This window comes from Peromyscus leucopus, chromosome 7 (assembly GCF_004664715.2).
Source record: "Peromyscus leucopus breed LL Stock chromosome 7, UCI_PerLeu_2.1, whole genome shotgun sequence".
NCBI classification, from domain to species: domain Eukaryota; kingdom Metazoa; phylum Chordata; class Mammalia; order Rodentia; family Cricetidae; genus Peromyscus; species Peromyscus leucopus.
The window spans coordinates 83,497,570-83,515,238 of NC_051069.1; the positions used below are offsets into that span (position 1 = coordinate 83,497,570).

Below are 17,669 nucleotides of genomic sequence, written 5' to 3' on the forward strand. Positions count from 1 at the left end.
TCACATTCTGGTTTGCTTCCTTGAATAGAAGAGTGAGTGATACAGACATAGCCAGGCCGTTTGCATAGCCCCAGAGATGCTGTGAGAGCATGCCATGCACATCAATGCCCACTATTACACACAACCACCAAGAGAAACACAGAAAACCACCCCCAGAGGCAATATGGGGGTTACGCTGAGGGTCTATGGGGTGAGGTAAGAACGAACAACCGAGTGTTTCTGTAAACCTTCGCCCAATGTTTGAGATTTGTTACTATATAATAAACCTAAAAATAAAAATGTGTCCAATTTCATTATCAGGCTATTAGTCCCACTAAATAAAAAGTGGTGCCGTGGCGGGGGACATGACAGAGAGAAAATATGCGGACATACTGCTGGAGCCAGGAAATCAAGGGAGTCCAATTGGCAGACTTAAAAAAATAATAATAATAGTATTCAGGGAACATTTAATGTGGCCATAAAGAGGTTCGCACACCTCTCAGAAATCATTATAAAGTGGCGAGCATTAGGTTTTATGGGACCAAAGGTGATGCTGAGCCCCCTAGTTACAATGAGAACAGCCTAGCACCCTGTGTTTAAGGAGGCAGGAAGGCAAGCGATATATTTTAGCAAGATTTTTTTTCTAAACCAGGAATTGCCAAGGTCTCAAGTGAACAAGTGACCGGTGTTTCTTACGCTGTCCCTTCACAGCGCTTTAACTACCCTTTTTTTTCTAAATTTTATTTTCATTAAACCTTCCCAACTAAATATATGTGGGGGCATTTCTGTTCGCTCCCCTGGTGCTCACCCAGGCTGCCCCCCCGGAAAAAGACTTTGAAGGGCGGCCTTCTGACTTTCTTCAAGTCACTTCAGATACCCACTCTGCTTTAGGCCAAGACCAGCCGCAGCCTGTCCGGAAACAGACCTCCTCCTGCCGGAAATGGGCTGAGGTGGAGAGGGGGGCGGTGTTTTGTTCCCAGCCAAGCCTCTGAGAGGCACTTTGCACACAGGAAGCCAGAGCCCTTAATCGCCTGCCATCCTTCCTCAGATCCATCTGGCTGCCTGAATAATTGGGATTGGAAGTGTCTGCTTTGATTGCTGCTGGGGGAAATGCTTGGGTTCGGGTGAGAACCCTCAGCCCCACCTCCTTGAGAAATTCCATTTCTGTTCTCTCCAGTGTTTCAAGCAAAGCACTAGGTAAAAAAAAAAAAAAAAAAAGAAGGTCCCAAAGCGGCCCAGCCATGGACGCTTGGGGGTCTCGGTCCAATTCGCAGCCCACCCGGGGGCCCAGCAGCCCTGGGACAGGTGGGGCTGATGCTGTTGAAATGGAGCATCCAAGGCCCCCCCGGGCATGAGTAGGAAGGCTCAGCTCCACCAACCCAGCGTGAGGGTACCCCAGTCCCAGGGAAGAGGGCAGCCGGGACGTTCACGTATGGGACTCCTGTGGTCGCGCCCCATGGCCACTGCCTGCGCTGGACTTGGGGGGAGGGCGTCTCACCTTATTTACCTTCTACTCTCTCGCCCCTCCCCCACTCCCTTGCGTCTGTCTGTCTTCCCTTTCTCCCTCTTTTCCACCTCTTGTCTCCACCCCTGCGTGCCCGTATCTCCTTCTTAAATGAAATCGTTAAAATACTTTTTCCTACTCCACCGCGGAGAAATCACATGTTAGTCCACTCCACCATGGAGCCCTGTCCGCCACCAGCCTGAATGCCACGGGTTGAGACAATAAAGAGCTGTCCCCTTTTGGCTGCTCAAGCAGAGGGGTTCTGATCTGCAGAAATTAGGTATCATAAGCAGGTCTCCGGGTCTCGTCTTCACCGTGGCTGTTGTCCTGCCACCAGCTTACGGCTCTGAGGAGGACTTCTACCTCTGAGGTCACTCCGGGCCAGGAGCTGTTTGAGAGAGGTAGAGGTAGAAGTTGAAGCAAAGACTGAAAATCTGCTAAAGGCAGCCTTCACAGGGGCTCTGCTGGAGCCTGACCTCAGCACTTCCTCCCACACTCCCAGCCCACCCCCCACCCCAGGGGCCCACTCTATGGAAGAGGAAATGTAATCATGAGAGCCCCTCAGTTGCCCTGGCTCTTCCAGGACCCTGGGAAGAACCTCAGCATTGTGTTCCCAGGGTCTGTGTTTCTGTAAGATGTTGGAGAGGAGAATGTTTGAAACAGAGCCCGAAGGGCTGGTTCAGTCTACTACAGCTCCTCACTTGCCCTTATTCTTCTCTCTGGGCCTTTGGAGGATCCAACCCAGGAGCTCCTGAGGTGGGCATGTATTTCATTTGCAGTGAGTGGGATACATTTATACTAGCCACAGTGACTTCTGTGTGTATGAGTCACTGCTGGTCGTCCTGGGGTAGGAAAAGCGTATAGAAACTGAGCATAAAGGCTCCATTAAATGCGGACATAGCCTTCAGCACCTGGCAGCCAAGGCCTGTGGGTACCGGGTGGGAGAGGTCGGGGGTGGGGGGGGCGACGATGACGACGACAGGACCAGGATACACGGTATGAGATACACAAAGCCAGAAGCAATTCTGGAAAATGAAAACTCAGTTGTTGTTGATGGCTGTCAAAATGGAGATGCGAAATGTATTCAGTTAGGAGGCACGCGTAGAAATCAGTACATTGCACATTGTTTATGGAAATTGCGTGAAGTGAAATTTATCAGGAATCTTGCATTTGGCGGATTAGCGTAACGGTGCTGAATGGAGCAAGCCGGTCTGGGAAAGGAAGCACGCCTTAGTTCCTCTTGGCTAGCAAGAATTTCAGGATAGCTGGGGAAGATTCCCTTTTCTTTCCATCCTCCCTAATATTAATTAGGTCATTATCAGATAAAGGAAACATCAAAGTATGCAAGCAAATTTTACAGAGGAAAGGGTGATTTTAGAGATACACAGTTAATTACAACTGTGGGATTTTATTATTGTTGTTGTTATTGTTATTATGTGATATTGGCCGCATTTACTAGCTCTACAAAATTTTTGTGATTTCTTCTTTTCTAAAGAGTCTCTTTAGAACGTTCTATAGTTGTGTTTTATATTATTTCCTTGAAGAACACTCCCACCCTACCCCCAAATTATCTAAGCTTCAGGCCCCACAACCTAGGCCTTCCCTGTGGACAGCCCACATGAAACTAGACAAGGCTTGATTTTTCTCTGCGTTAGAGATTCCTGCTCCTGGCTGGGGACCTGGGATTCTGGGAAGTTTACTCAGCAAATCCTGTGGGGTACCCTGGTTTTTAAGCCACAGAGGTCTTTCTTGTGGTGCCCTCTCCTATCCCAAATTCTCAGGGCCTTACTCCTGACTGAAAGTCATTGTTGACGCTCACTTCCTCCTGCTGTGCTGAGCACAGCTGTGCAGGGTCTCTCCAGGATCGGTCGATGGTGGATTTTGTTTCTGAGGAGGCCAGACGGTTTACTGACAAACCTTTGCTCACGTTTACGTTGTGTTTAGGTCAGCTGATGATTCGATGCTCCAGATCTCATCTCCTCAGCAGCACCAGGACACGTATGGTTATCTGTTCTTTCTGTTTTTTTGTTTTTTAACAGAGTTGGTGTGGACCTGGATGAAAGTCTGAAGGAAGAGCCCTCCTCACAGCAGGCAAGTTGGATAAGTCAGTGTACTTGTCTGGTCCAAGCTTATAGAGCACCTAGCCAGGGGAGCTATTTTTAAAATGAGCTGCCTCTGCTAATAGCACATAGGACTTCAGGGTGTTGGTCTATGAATGTTTAACATATGAATGGTCAGAACCAACTCACTACAGCCTCTTGTGATGTTGGGAATCCTGAAAACACAGCCTGAGATTCAGACCCTAGCTCTAAGAATGAGGCACCCCGTGGCTCACATCCTGTCCAGCAGCTAGCTCCTCAGATCTCAGAGTACTCACTCAAAGCTTATTCAGCACACAACAGATGAACCTGTTTCTCCTGAATGGCTTCTCATTCATCAGATCTGGGTGGTCAGAAATAGTGAAACAGGTAGGGGCAGAGAAACAATTTAGGTGATCCATTCCTGACTTAACTGAACACGCCTTCTCTACAAAGACCCAGAAAGCCTTTGAGAAAATTACTCAGACAATATGCTAATCCCGAGTAGAAGAAAATTATTCTCCAAACCCAGGTTTTGAATCTGCCGTCGAGATAGGATCTCTCATTGGTGATATTGCCCTAGTCATTTCTAACTTGATCACTCACCTTAGAACAAAAGAACAAATGTGTGGGAATTTTCCTCATTTGCTGCAATTAGAAGTCTGAAGACCTCATCAGGAGAATGCGGTAAATATATGGCTTCGCTCGAAAAACTGTGCTTCGATCGTGTTTGAACTTGAAGACAATCCCTGCTTTGATTTCGTGGGTCACCTCTCTTACCATCAATGTCACACACCTGGCTGCCATCCCTGGGCAGAAGGCCACTTCCCTGCATCAGACATCAAAAGAAAGAAGAGCCCCTATTCTGCAGAGAAGGCCGAAGAATGAAGTTCGTGATGAACACGACTCGGTGTACTCTGAACTTGGTTGTCATGTGTGCCCCAGGGCCATATGGTGCTCTTTTCACAGACGATTGCCCCGGAAACAACCTCAGTGTGGGATAGAGCACAGCATGGTCACCTGGACTGTTGGGATTAGGGCCAGCTTGATGACCTTAGAGACAGAATCAAAGCTATCACCTGGGCTGTAATGAGTAGTGAGGAAGGTCTGGCTGTGGCTGAGTTTTCAAAAGCGTTTTCATCCACCATAGGTCAAATAATCTATTCTCCAACCTTCAAGCAAAACCTTTATCTAATTTCTATCCTTTTCATGTACTTTTTTCTTTAGAATACAGAATAAGAAAATTCATCAAAGAAACTCCTTTGTCTTCCTCTAATGGCCTAAAATTTTATAATCACATATAATTATTGGTAAAATTTCCTACTAGCCTAACTCCTTTTTAAAGTTTCTACATATATTAGCTTATTCATACAACACTTTAAAATAAAGTTCAGCATTGTTAATTCAGCAATGACTCTTACCTGGAGATGTTACCATAATGAAAGGTATTTTTTAGTTGTTTCAGAAACAGGATTGTGCTACGGAGAAAGTGAACATTAGGTGACATTTGGGTCTTGGAAAAGCTTTCACATCTTGGAGTTTCAGCTTCCCCGTCTGTACAGAGTGAATGATAATGATGTTTCCCTCAGCAGGCTGTTGTGAAAGTCACAGGCGGAAGGCTGGGGAGATGGCTCAGTGGGTAGAGTACTCGCTGTGGGAGCGTGAGGCCCTGAGTTCAGATCTCCGGCACCCCCATCAAAGCTCGACACAGGGGTGCACAGATGTAATCACAGGGCTGAGTAGGAATGGGAGTAGGCTGGTTCTGGGGTTCATTGACTGGCCAGCCTAGCTCCATCAGTGAGCTCTAGGTTCAGTGAGAGCTGCTGGCTCAAAACAAATAAGACCAAAAAACCACAGAGGAAGGTGCCCAACACCAACCTCTGGCCTCCACATGTACATAATACAAGCAAGCATACACACACACACACACACACACACACACACACACACGCTTGACATGCACAGACATCATTAAAATAAACCAATCACATCTTGTAAAAGATTTTAGACAGTTAAGACTACTGCATATAATTAAATAATTACGTGTTTTAAATTTCAGTAGAATAGGAGTAATCAGGACAGAAAGTAAACAGAGGGGTAAAGAGGAGTCGAATAAGCAGGTTGCAGACCTGCATCCTTGCTGTGCTCCATCTACAAATGAATTTTCTGTCCCCCAGAGAGCAGAAAAAGGAAATAATCAGTCATATACTAAATCCTTCTCTTTAGGGGACAAAAAGCATTGTCCAGTGGCCAAAATAATGGCATTCACTGTTGTTCACCAACCTATCTCCCCAGAGCTTCCTGCAGAGGGCAAAAGGGACTCTGTCCATGTCAAGCTTCTCCCACTTTAAATGTTGTGCTTCCTGGGAAGCTTATAGGAGCTTCTTGTAGGCATTCTTTCTCACCACATTCTGTTTGTTTGTTTTTTGTTTTCGAGACAGGGTTTCACTGTGTTGTACAGCCCTGGCTGTTCTGGAACTCAAAGTGTAGACCAAGCTGGCCTTAAACTCACAAAGATGCACCTGCCCTTGCTCCCTGAGTGCTGGGATTAAAGGCTTGTGCCTCCACCGCCCCGCTCTCACCATATTCTTTAGCTAGCAAATAGCAAAACCTGTTTCAGAAAGAGTTTGGGGCCATTGTCTCTTCATGTCAAAGGCAGTGGACTCCAACCAGAAGTAATTGGCCACAGGATCCCCGCAGCTGCCACTGAACCTGGGCAAAGAGTGTTTGGTACTTTCCAAACCTTCTGTCAAGAAGCTCTCTGCTCCCCTTTTGCCTGGCAGCGCCTTACCTTTCATCAGTATCTATTGATCACAAGCCTAAGTCTGCTTCAGCAAAACTGCTTCTACTTGCTTTGCATTTATTAAACTATGTTTATATTAACAAGATTAAGAAGTAGGATAATTTCTGCACTGGCCAATCGTAACAGCAGTTCCTAACCAAAAGCTAAAACTGTTTAAAGTACTTACAGCCATTACCGACTGTACAGCCTCAAAATCAATGCTAAGCATGTATAATTAAATGTGGCTGCTTATAAAAGAATTTTCACCTCTGAGCTTGTAGGGAATACCTTTGGGATGTGAACTCGAAGCACTGTTCCCTTCTTTGCAGTGCATAATGGTGCGTTCTTACTATACCAGGCTGGGAAGCTTTGGAAAGCGTGCTCCAAAGCAGCCATTAAGCTTTAAAGGCACACTGTTTGCAATTGTGCTGCTGTGGGAAATGGAAGATACTGTGTATGTTTCAGAAGCTTGAAAAACAAATAGTGCTTCCCTCCCCCAACCCCTAGGAAGTTTTCCTTGTAATTGTGTCCCTGTTCTTGGAAGCATGCCCTTTTGACATAGGAAAAATCTCTGGAGTACCACTCCTGCCTTTGATGGAAATTTCCAGGACTTGAGAGGCCTCAGTGGTATGTCTTCTTTTTCCCCTTTCATTATCCTGTCATAATATTCCTATTAAATTCTGGGCATGGTTTTTAATACTGTTTTAAGTATATTATATGTATTGCCCCAGTTTCAAAGATAACTCTGAACAGGTACTATATCATCCCATCTACAAACAGAGGAACTGTACACACGGAAGTTAGATCACATGACCAAAGGCACAGAGAAGGCAATTTGGTTCCAGAACATCTCATTTTACCAGATATGCATGCATGCATATCGTTGACCCTATGCCTGTCATATACTAAGCTGCTGTGAGGAGAGTTCAACCATTACTATTTTGAAGTCTTTTCCCACACAGAACTTATGTTCCAAGGAGGGAAACCTATTCGAAAAAGACAGTAAGTAAAGGTTGTAATGTAAGTTCAGAGAAAGATAATAAAGCGGGCGTGGAAGTAGAAAAGGGAGGAGAGGCCACTGGCTATATAAGACAGGCCTACGGAAGTACCATTTGATAGAAAGCCGAAGTATGTGCCGAAGTAAAACAAGTGGAAATGGAGGCAGTGGTCCAGTCAGAAGGCCCAGCAGGGATGCAGGATGAGTCAGTGGGCTGGTGTGAGCCCAGGCAGAACAGTGTGCAAGCCAGTGTGGCTGGGAGAGAGTGAACAAGGCAGAAGTAAATGAGTCGAGGTAGGAGTGATAAACAGGGCCAGTCACTGAGCTGTGATGGCGAGTTCGCTCTCACTCTGTATGTGATGGACACACTCACCAGTTTCTCAAGCTTAGAAGTCTTCCATTTCTCCTAACCCTACTCTGTCAACTATTACGATAAAGCTCACTAACATAATTTTATTTTTAACACAGTACTAATCTCTCCAGGGTTTCTCTAAATATTAGCTTGCACTTTCCTTTACTTCCGGTAGTCCCTTTCCTGAAGGTCTGGTTTTGGTTGTCCATTCTGTGTGGGTGTAATCTTGGTTCTGGTTGCTGTGGCTCCAGACAGTCAAATCCCAGCTACAAAAGGTCCCAAGAAGAGCAGAAGGACACCCGCCATGACTGAACACCAGGGATTTAAAGGATAAGATTTCTTCCCCAGAAAGACCCATGCTAAGCAGAGGCACAAAGAACTGTCTGTCAAACATGAAGGGCGTTAAGTACAGTGAACAAACACACTTGTCTGCCAACTCTCAGAAAGCAATAACCTTGAACGCCTTTGAAACTTGCAGTCACCCGTGCAGAGTAGAGGGATTTATTCCTCTGCACAGATGACACTTTCTACCCTGGGTCCCCTAGAGGTGCAGAGCTCAGAAACATAGGTAAGTTCATCCCAGGGAGAGACTAATGACCAAAATGTAGGGTCATTTAGTTCACTACATAAGACTTACCCTCCCATTGTTTATATTATCAAGTACTCCTAATTCAGTTACAAGAACAGAACCGTGGACTCCACCTCCAGGCATCACACTTAGCAGCAAATGTCTTCTGCACTCGCCTCATCCCTGGAGTCTGTATAGTTGGCATTGGTCTCATGGGATGCAAATTCCACACAACACCCAGCAAGTGTTTCTGGAGTAGAGTGCTAGGCTCAGAAACTGATATGGCCCAGATGTGACCTTTTAATGCTACATTGTAACTAAAACTGCCTTGATAAAATTAAGATGAAGCCGGGTGGTGGTGATGCACGCCTTTAATCCCAGCACTCGGGAGGCAGAGCCAGGCGGATCTCTGTGAGTTCGAGGTCAGCCTGGGCTACCAAGTGAGTTCCAGGAAAGGCGCAAAGCTACACAGAGAAACCCTGTCTCGGAAAACCAAAAAAAAAAAAAAAAATTAAGATGAATATCCCTAAGCAAATTCCTTAGGTTTTTCCCTTGACTAACTCTGGAGTTTTTGTTTATTATACTTAACTGTGTCACACACAGCCAGAAGCACACTCTCCACTAACATTTTTACATATAGGGCCAACTTCCACATGTTTCTCTTACCAGCAGATTCTTTAATTTCATGCTCCAGAAAGCAGGAATAATAACGAGGGAGCAGAGAGAGGTGGAAGGTACAACTTAAGGAGCAATTTTTTTTTTTACACTTTTTATATATAAGATTTAAATCATCTTTAATTTTTACTTTGCCCAATCAGGATATCTATTGTTATAGCCCTATATTGAAGAGTGAAGATGAAAGTTTTAAGAAGGAGCCTTCCCCAAGACAACCAACCGGTGAGGTGTTGAGCCAGGACTGAAAGCCAAAGCCATTCTATCCTGGCAGTCCTCCATGGGCACTTGCCTAGTCTATATACAGTCTCCCTTCCCATTGACACTGAGGTGGTCACTTTCCCAGCCAGTCTAGCTTCTCAGTTTTACCAAGAATTTAAGCAGATCCTCATTTCAAAGCCCTAGCGCATAGCCCTCGCCTTTTACTTGGTTATCTCAATATGGAATCCTCCCTTCCCCCATACCCACTAAGCCGAAAACCTTGTTCCACTGTCTAGGAAGTCCTCTCCACCGTGTGTCAACCTTCAGTTATAGTGAAGTAGGGACTACAACCTCCCCCCATTATCCTCTGCTTCTTAATTCCTCCTTGCGAGGGCTGCTTGTCTAAAACTCCTGTTCCCATGGAGGTCTAAAAGAAGGACATTCCAGATGGGACAAAATCCCAGAGGAAGGAGCCTCCGCAGCCTGTGTGATAAGTAGTAATGATGCTCTACCGCTGTCATAGCCACAGGGAACATTAGAGACTATGCATCTGGAAGACTTAGAGGCAGGAGCCAGCTTGTGTGGTTATCTGTCACCACATTAAGGCTGGGTAACACACTAAGAGGTGTGCAACAGGAGTCCCACTGTTGTGTGCTACCTTGGGCACACCATTGTACTGGCAAAGATGGAGGGCAAGAATATAAGATGAAGCATGCAATATTTCTTAGGGCTAGCCTCCGTTCTAATATTGTGGCACTGCTTGCTGTATTCTATTACCAGAGAGAGTTTGAAGACTATCCTAGAAACTAGGTAGATAAATAGGCAACTCTTCTTGGTGGAAAGTACTGTCAGGTTTCATTGGAAAGCCAGGAACATGGGGAGAGTTGAGAAATTGGGATCTCTAACATAATTGATCTGCCATTTGGGTAAAGAGTTTCAATTTTATAATAGATAAGATTTAAGTCTTTTAACATGGTTGTAATTATAATTTTATAATTATGATTGGTCCATCTTGGTAAACTCTTCTATGTGGAAAAGATGTGTCTTCTAGCAACTGTTTTAATAGCACACCCAACAACTGCAGGATATAGTTGGTATAATATTACATCAGTGTCAATCATTGGGGGAGAGGATATAGGTCAGTTGTTGAAGTGCATGCCTAAAGGCATGCCTTCATTCTGCAGTGCTGCACAAGCTTGGAATTGGTGTTACATGCTTGTAATTCAGGCACCTAAGGGGTGGTGGCAGAAGGATTAGAAATTCAAAGTCATCCTTAGCTACATAGCATGAGAGTCCCTCTCAAAATAAAAGGCTGGGTAGGGAGATGTCTCAGTTGGTAAGGTGCTTGCTCAGAAAACACGAGTGCCTTGTTTCAGGTCCCCAGCACCCATATAAAAGGCCAGGCACAGGGATATATGTCTATAACCCCAGTGCGGGGAAGCAGTAACAGGTGGATCACTGTTATTAGCCAACCAGCCTTGATGAATCAATGAATTCCAGGTTTAGTGAGAGACCCTGTCTCAGAAAATAAGGTAGAGAGTTTATTTTATTTATTTATTTATTTATTTATTTATTTATTTATTTATTTTTTTATTTTGGTTTTTCTGTGTAGCTGTACACCTTTCCTGGAACTCACTCTGTAGCCCAGGCTGGCCTTGAACTCACAGAGATCTGCCTGCCTCTGCCTCTGCCTCCCAAGTGCTGGGATTAAAGACGTGCACCACCACCACCCAGCAAGGTAGAGAGTTTAAAAGTCATCAACTTCTGCCCTTCATACATACATGTACGCACACTCATATGCACATGTTCTCATACTCATGCAAATATATATGCAACACACACACACACACACACACACACGCACGCACACACATGCGCGTGCACGCGCGCACGCGCGCGCGCGCGCGCGCGCGCGCGCACACACACACACAAAACGTCAACTACGTCAGATTAATACTTTGTTTTAACCTACTCATTTAACAGCTGCTGATGCAGCTTGCCCCCACTAGAAATTGCCTGTTTCTCCTTCATTGTTTGACCAATACTGCCTCATATACTTCAGAATTTTCTCTGAATATAGAATTCAATTTCTTTAAACACTTTGGAAATTGTATTCTCTTGCCTTCACGCCTTTATTTTTTCCATGAAACATTAGTAGAATTTATTTTATTTTGCTAGACATAATTTGATCTCTTTTACTCTAATTTCTTATTTTCAGTTGTAGAAGTTTGACTATGGTTTGTTGTTCCTTATATTTATCCTAATTCAGATTCACTGAGCTTTCTAGATGTCCGTGTAGATGCTTTCAGTCAAGTGTGTAGAATCCACCTGTTGTCTTTCTCAGACGTCCTGGTTTCTGTGTTGCCTGTTCCCTTCATGCATTCCAGTCATGGAGTTGCTAAGCTGCTTTATACACTTTTCTTATGTCACTTAGGCACTTTCCTATGATTCAAATCCTAATTTCACTGTGTTCTACATGTTGGATTCTTTCATTTATCTCTTTTCAAGTTCACTGCCAGTGTTTACAGTGCATCTCTTCAGCCCTTAAGCCAACACAGTCAGGTTTTCTTTGGAGATATCATAACCCTTTGTTCTGGAATCTCCCTTTTTTCCTTCTTTCTTTTTTCTCTCTTTTTTTTAATAGCTCACATTTTTTTCTTCTGAGGTCTTCATTTTGTACTTATTACCTCAGTGAATTTAAATTCTCCAGCATGTTTTTATAGCTGTTTTAAAGCCTTTGCATATTAATTCTAATACCCAAGTTATTTCAAGCTCTGTTTCTATGGGTTGCCGATTCAGGTGTTTCATTTTTGTTGCTGTTTTATCTATAGCTTACGCTGTTGTTCTCTGCTGCCTATTACCTAATCATTGAGTCCTATTATGTCTGTGATACCAGTCACCCCACATGACACACCATTACGTATTCCAAAAGTGATTTTTGAAGTCATTTTATAGGGAAAGAAATATTATTTCCTTTCACTTTGTTTCAGATGTATGCAGAATGCAATACAATAGGGCCATGTGTCTGAATGTGCAACTCTTAGCTTTATTGTGGCAATTTTGTTTCTGAGGGTATATTAGCCTATTTGAGGGAAGCTTGAGCCAGGATCTTGTTTTGTAAGATGCATTTTCCATTATGGTTTATGAGTGCATATGGATACAGGTATATAAAAGGGGTATCATACCAACTAAACCATACTATAAATCAGGTATCAGGTAAGAGTACTCTGGAACAAGAACAATGACATGGTGTGAACACCCTCCCCTCTTTACGTTCATCCATTCATTTGTCTTTTGTTTTTGTTTTGTTTCTGTTTTGTCTTTGTCCTCAGTCTTCAATTCGTAATATGGTCATTTTGGACCCATGATTAGTTTTTGATGGACTGTTCATAGGGAAGATAAATCTTCTACCTTACAAATAAGTTATTTGGTAAAAGAAAAAAATACTCTGTAAAGAACTATGCAAATGCAGGCATCATCATTTATTACATTTTTCAATTCCTGTGAGTACCTTTTCTATCTATAATTTACAATAGAGAGTGAGCTAGTTAGTACTCACTCTCTACTGCTACATCATGACTTAGAGCAACATGTTTATTAGTTCAAAGGTTTTATGGGTCAAGAATTTGAAAGCAACTTAACTGAGTATTTCCACTCAGGGTCTCCCATGAGGTCCCAGACAAGATGTCAGCTGGAGTGATTGTCTTTGGAAGACTTCTGGATCCAGAGAATCCACATCTATGTTGTCAGAAGCCACCAGTTTCTTTCTAGCTGTAGAAGGCTCTGTGGTAACACACAGAATGCTCTACAGGCCTGCTACAGAGTCCTCACTTGACAGCCAGCTTCTCAGAGCAGGCAGTCTAAGAAAGGAAGCAAAGAGGGAATCCTGGGGCCTTTTTATGAGTGAATCTTGAGCATGGCATACTATCACACCACTTGTATAGTACATTTTAGTCAGGAGATACGAGTTTTTAAGTAAATACTGCACACAGTGTTGAGGGAGATTAGGCTCTACCTTTTAAGGAAAGTAGAATCAAATAATTTGTAAGTATCCATTTAAAAACCAATATTGCATTTTCCTGAGCCAAAAGCCAAACAATTTATCTTCCCTGTATGAATATACATGTTACCAGCCCAAGTCATATGGACCAGGCCCACTCCTTGGCAGCTAACCCTGGAGCTGGTAGTACAGGCTACCTATGGACCTATGAAGATACCTGGGAAGCATCTTATTAGAGTTTTGCCCATCTCCTGATCATTATCTGCCTCCATGTTCTCTTCTTACACATAAATGTTCCAAATAAGGGAATCAGGAAATGGAAGAATTATTTCGGAATAGAGATGGTGAGAACATTTGCATAAAGTGTTTCTATGTGAAAAGTAAGAATTAATGGTTGACCTTTTAAAAGGTAACTTCAAAAGTTTTCCATTTGCCCTTCAGTTATGCTATGACACCCCTCCCCACTTCAGAATCCTGTAATCTTTCCCTTTAGAGCACAAAATTTGGTTCTCTCCTTAGTAATTAGTAAATCAAGGCATAAATTTGAGATTACCACATAAGACTCTCCATCTGGATGGAAGTGATAAGGCAAAATACCAAAAGTCAATTCCATTGATATGGACCACTGAAAAGCAACTTGGGAACCCAGACGGGGCCTCCTATCATTGTTGAAATAATTTCAGGATCCATTTAATAATCTTAACTTCTACTGACATTAGTATTGAATATGAAATACTGAGAAAGAGAAAGGAAAACACTCCTTCACACACCCATCTGAAATGAGCGGCAGCCCACAGTAGGTACCGGCTGCAGTTCCCAGTCCAGTCAGGAAAAGCCCCGTTTTCACAGTATTGGGGCAAAGCCTTCTCATTTCTTAGTGCTTTTCTTTGGAGCCCACGCAGCAGACCATCCTTCCTAGCTTCTGTGTCTGGTTTTTATAGGTTTCTGGCCAGAGCCCTTGGTTTTTCCTTCACCAGTCCAAATAAACCCAAAATAAAGAAGACCGTCATAATCTCTCCTCTCAGAGTGGTGCCATACATGAGAGGCTCAGTAAAAAGAAAACTACCCACTTCCTGCTGTGCCCAGTCATTTCCCAATCTCTACTCTGCTCCCTTGTTCAAAGAGTGGGGGTGGATGGGAGAAAGATCAGATTGCCTAGCCATTTTTAAATGTTCCCAGAAACAGAAGATAATAAAGGAGCCAGAAATTCCATATACATCCATCATCCTGCTTCTTAGACGTAGCAAGGTACAATTCAACACTCTTGAATTTCCAGTTCCCATGCAGAGCTGGGAAACCCGAGGCTCTGAGTTGGTGAGTGTATCATTGTTATTCAATGGAAGAAAGTCCAAATCTTGGTCTTGGGAACATTTAAGAATTCATCTGGGAGTAGAAAAGGTGAGGATATGTTGTATCCTATGCTTGTTCTAAAATGCATATCGCTTCTGTGGAATAAAGAAACTTAATAGAGAATAACCATTGTTAGTGAGAAAGAAAAACACCATGGAACTGTAAATCCATCCTCCTCCAGATGACCGTTCACATCCGTTCTGCTTGAAGCCTGTGTTGATCTCTATTTCAGAATAATGCAGGTAGATTGATGCCCCTTCTGTCCTCTGCACATTAGGACCCTTCTAAGGGCTTGCTTCCCATGCTGTCTTATCGGCTACCTTCCCCATTCCACTGTGACAACAAAGGTTGGCCTTCCCTTGGCTCCTTTATCTTTAGCCCCCACTACACGAGCAGAACACACACTGGACTAACTCATTTATTTCTGCTCATTTATTAATGGTCTTTCATAACCAAGTTATTAAGTCATCAATAACTCCAGAGAAATAAATGAATGGATCCAGATCTGGGCCAACAGATGTTTAAGATACATATTGAAATTTTTAACTAGGATCAGCAAAACAGTCAATTCTTAGTCATCAGTGGAATTTTCCCACCTGGGAAAACACATTCCACCCCTGTTTTATTAGAATTAGAACTCCATTTACTTTTTTACAAAGTGAGATGAATAACATCTCCAGTCACTCAACTAAAATAAAGGTTGTTTTTAATTACATATTGCACCCTTCAGCTGACTGAGAAAAAAAATCTGTAGAAGTTTTTCCAGAAATATGTCCTCTCAGGAGTGCTTATAAGTTCCAATTCTGTATCCTTAGGAAGCAAAATGAAAAGGGGGGAGAAAGAGGAAAGACAAGAGAGGAGAATTTCTAAGATTATAGAAAATCCTTGAAAAGAATGCCCAAGAGCCTAAGTTGTATGTAGCTGTTCCCTCTGTCTCCACGACCATCTCAGTGTCCTGAATTTATCTTCCTTCTCAGAGACCTCTTTTGCCCCCATTGGCTTCCTGTTTACAACCCAGAGCTCTAGCTGGATGAAAGAATTCCTGCTTCTAGGGGAACTTAAAGTGTGCTTAGAAATCTCCATGTTCCCCACTCACCTTGGGTTCCTTGTTTTTAAAATGGAGGTAATGACAGAGCACACTTTCATGACTTTTTATCAGAATCTACAAAATGCAAAAATCATTTAGAGTGTTGTTTGACATTGATTGGCATGTGCTCAAGAGGCATCCACTGCTTTTAAGAATGGCCAATAATACAAATTAGTAATTCCAAATGGTTTTTGTTCCTTAGAGACCAGTCTAATTTCCTCAATTAATTTTACAATTAAGAAACTGTAAGTCACACTGAGTATGCTATGATCCTAGCATTCATGAGGTTGAGGCAGGAGGATGTTGTTTGAGGTCAGCCTATGAAAGAGTCTGAGGAAGGAAGAAGAGAGAGAGGAAAAGAAAACTATGAAATTATGTTGTCCATTAGAGAATGGCTGTGCTTTCTATGGTTTAAATATGAGACCCTTGGAGGAAACATCATCTTCAGAGTCCAGCAATTCAATCCCAGTCTCAAATCACTGCTGTTTCTTTCTAACTGTGTGACTTTGTACTCACATCTTCCCTTCTCTGTGTGTCTCTAGGTCCTTGAGTACAAAATAACTAGACCTCAACCAACCTAGATGGATTGTGGTGAAAATTGAAAAATAACGATTGGAAAAATTAATGGCTGAATAATGTGACTAGCATGCTGCCTGGAAGTTAACGAGCCTTCAATAGCTAGGAACTGTCATTATTTCAAAGCCGCTCAGCTAGGCTGCTGAAGGCTGGCAGCTGAGCCTCCAAATGCCATCCAAGCTTACCACCTCAGCACCCACCCTTTCTTTTCTAAAAGAGGGGAAAGGTCCCAACACTCCCTTTTGTCAACTTTACTCAGTAACTATTTTGTGATTAGTAGATGCAACCAACTACTGAAATCACCCATGCCTGTTGATGGGTAAAACTCCAAAAGTCCTTGTTCCTAAGGAAAAAAGAAAAAGAGACCCTGAGAAGAAAGTCCTCACATTCTGTGCAGAGCTTTTTTTAACTAGTCTGGTTTTCCAGTTTTTTGTGAGAAGTTTTGCTCTGGTAGCTGAGCATGCTACCCTGCCATGCTGTGAGCAATAGAGGCTCATAAATAGCTTGCCCAGGTTGCTTCATGGTGCAGAAATGGCTGTATGAAGCAGTTGTTCTGATGCCATTGTTGGGTAAACATAGCTACAGAGAGAAAGGATAGGGAGACCAAGTTAGATGACTGTTTCCTTTGGAGAGAGATAAGAAGAAATTCTAACTCTTGAGACCAAAGCATGGCATTTCATCATTTACAGAGCAGAGACCTCATAGTGCCCATGAGAGACAACAGGCTCTCATGGAAAGATTGGGAATGAAAAATGAGGTCTATAGTCCAGTGGGTGTGGAAACATTACCCTCTTGAAGATTTTTTTCCAATGGTCATTATAAAAGGTTAGAAGGTGGTGGCACCAGGTCTTTAACCCCAGCACTCAGGAGGCAGAGGCAGGTGGTTCTCCATGAGTTTGAGTTTGAACCAGCCTGGTCTACACAGCAAGTTCCAGAATAGCCAGAACTAAGTAGTGAGGTGCTGTCTCAAAAACAAAACAAAAAGTTGGAACGTTGGGGTGTTAAGGAACCCTTTAAGGAACTGTCTAGCCTATCTATCCTCATTGTTTGCCGTGGAATTTCTATCAGTATCACAGGAACAGTGGTATTTCAGGGAGCATCATGTAGGAAGCTTTCAATTTTGAAATGTTAGAGATCTTAAGACAGAAGGATGATGGACTTGGGTTTGGTTTCCATGTGAGTCTCTGCTGTACCATTTTCTACAAAAGGTAAATGGTAAATAACAATAGGACACACTTACCATTCCTGTATTCCCATTTCTTGGAGCTGTAACATTCACTAGCAGACATTTCACAGAGCAAAGCATAGCTATTCATCATTATCAGTAATGGAGCTGGCTGGGAAGAGCAAGAAACAAGTTAAATTCAATGAAATCAAGTCAAGCTGGGCTTGAGGAGGGCTGACTTCAGTGTAGTGGGTGGGTTTCCATGGTCTTCCATGCGTCATCATGCATCAGAACAATGCTCACTTTACTGCTGATCAGCCAAGTCATAGATAGTTTGAAGTGGAAATTCTGGGCCCAG

At 43.2% G+C, this 17,669-nt stretch overlaps 1 protein-coding gene across 1 annotated transcript in view; it reads left to right on the top strand.

The window, feature by feature from the left end:
- Positions 1 to 17,669, top strand: part of Slc9a9 (solute carrier family 9 member A9) — a 551,705-nt gene that overhangs the window by 436,672 nt on the left and 97,364 nt on the right. Inside the window, exon 13 of the mRNA XM_028865996.2 lies at positions 3,523 to 3,574. Coding sequence (XP_028721829.1) covers positions 3,523 to 3,574 — 52 coding nt within the window. The remainder of the gene's footprint in view (positions 1 to 3,522; positions 3,575 to 17,669) is intronic.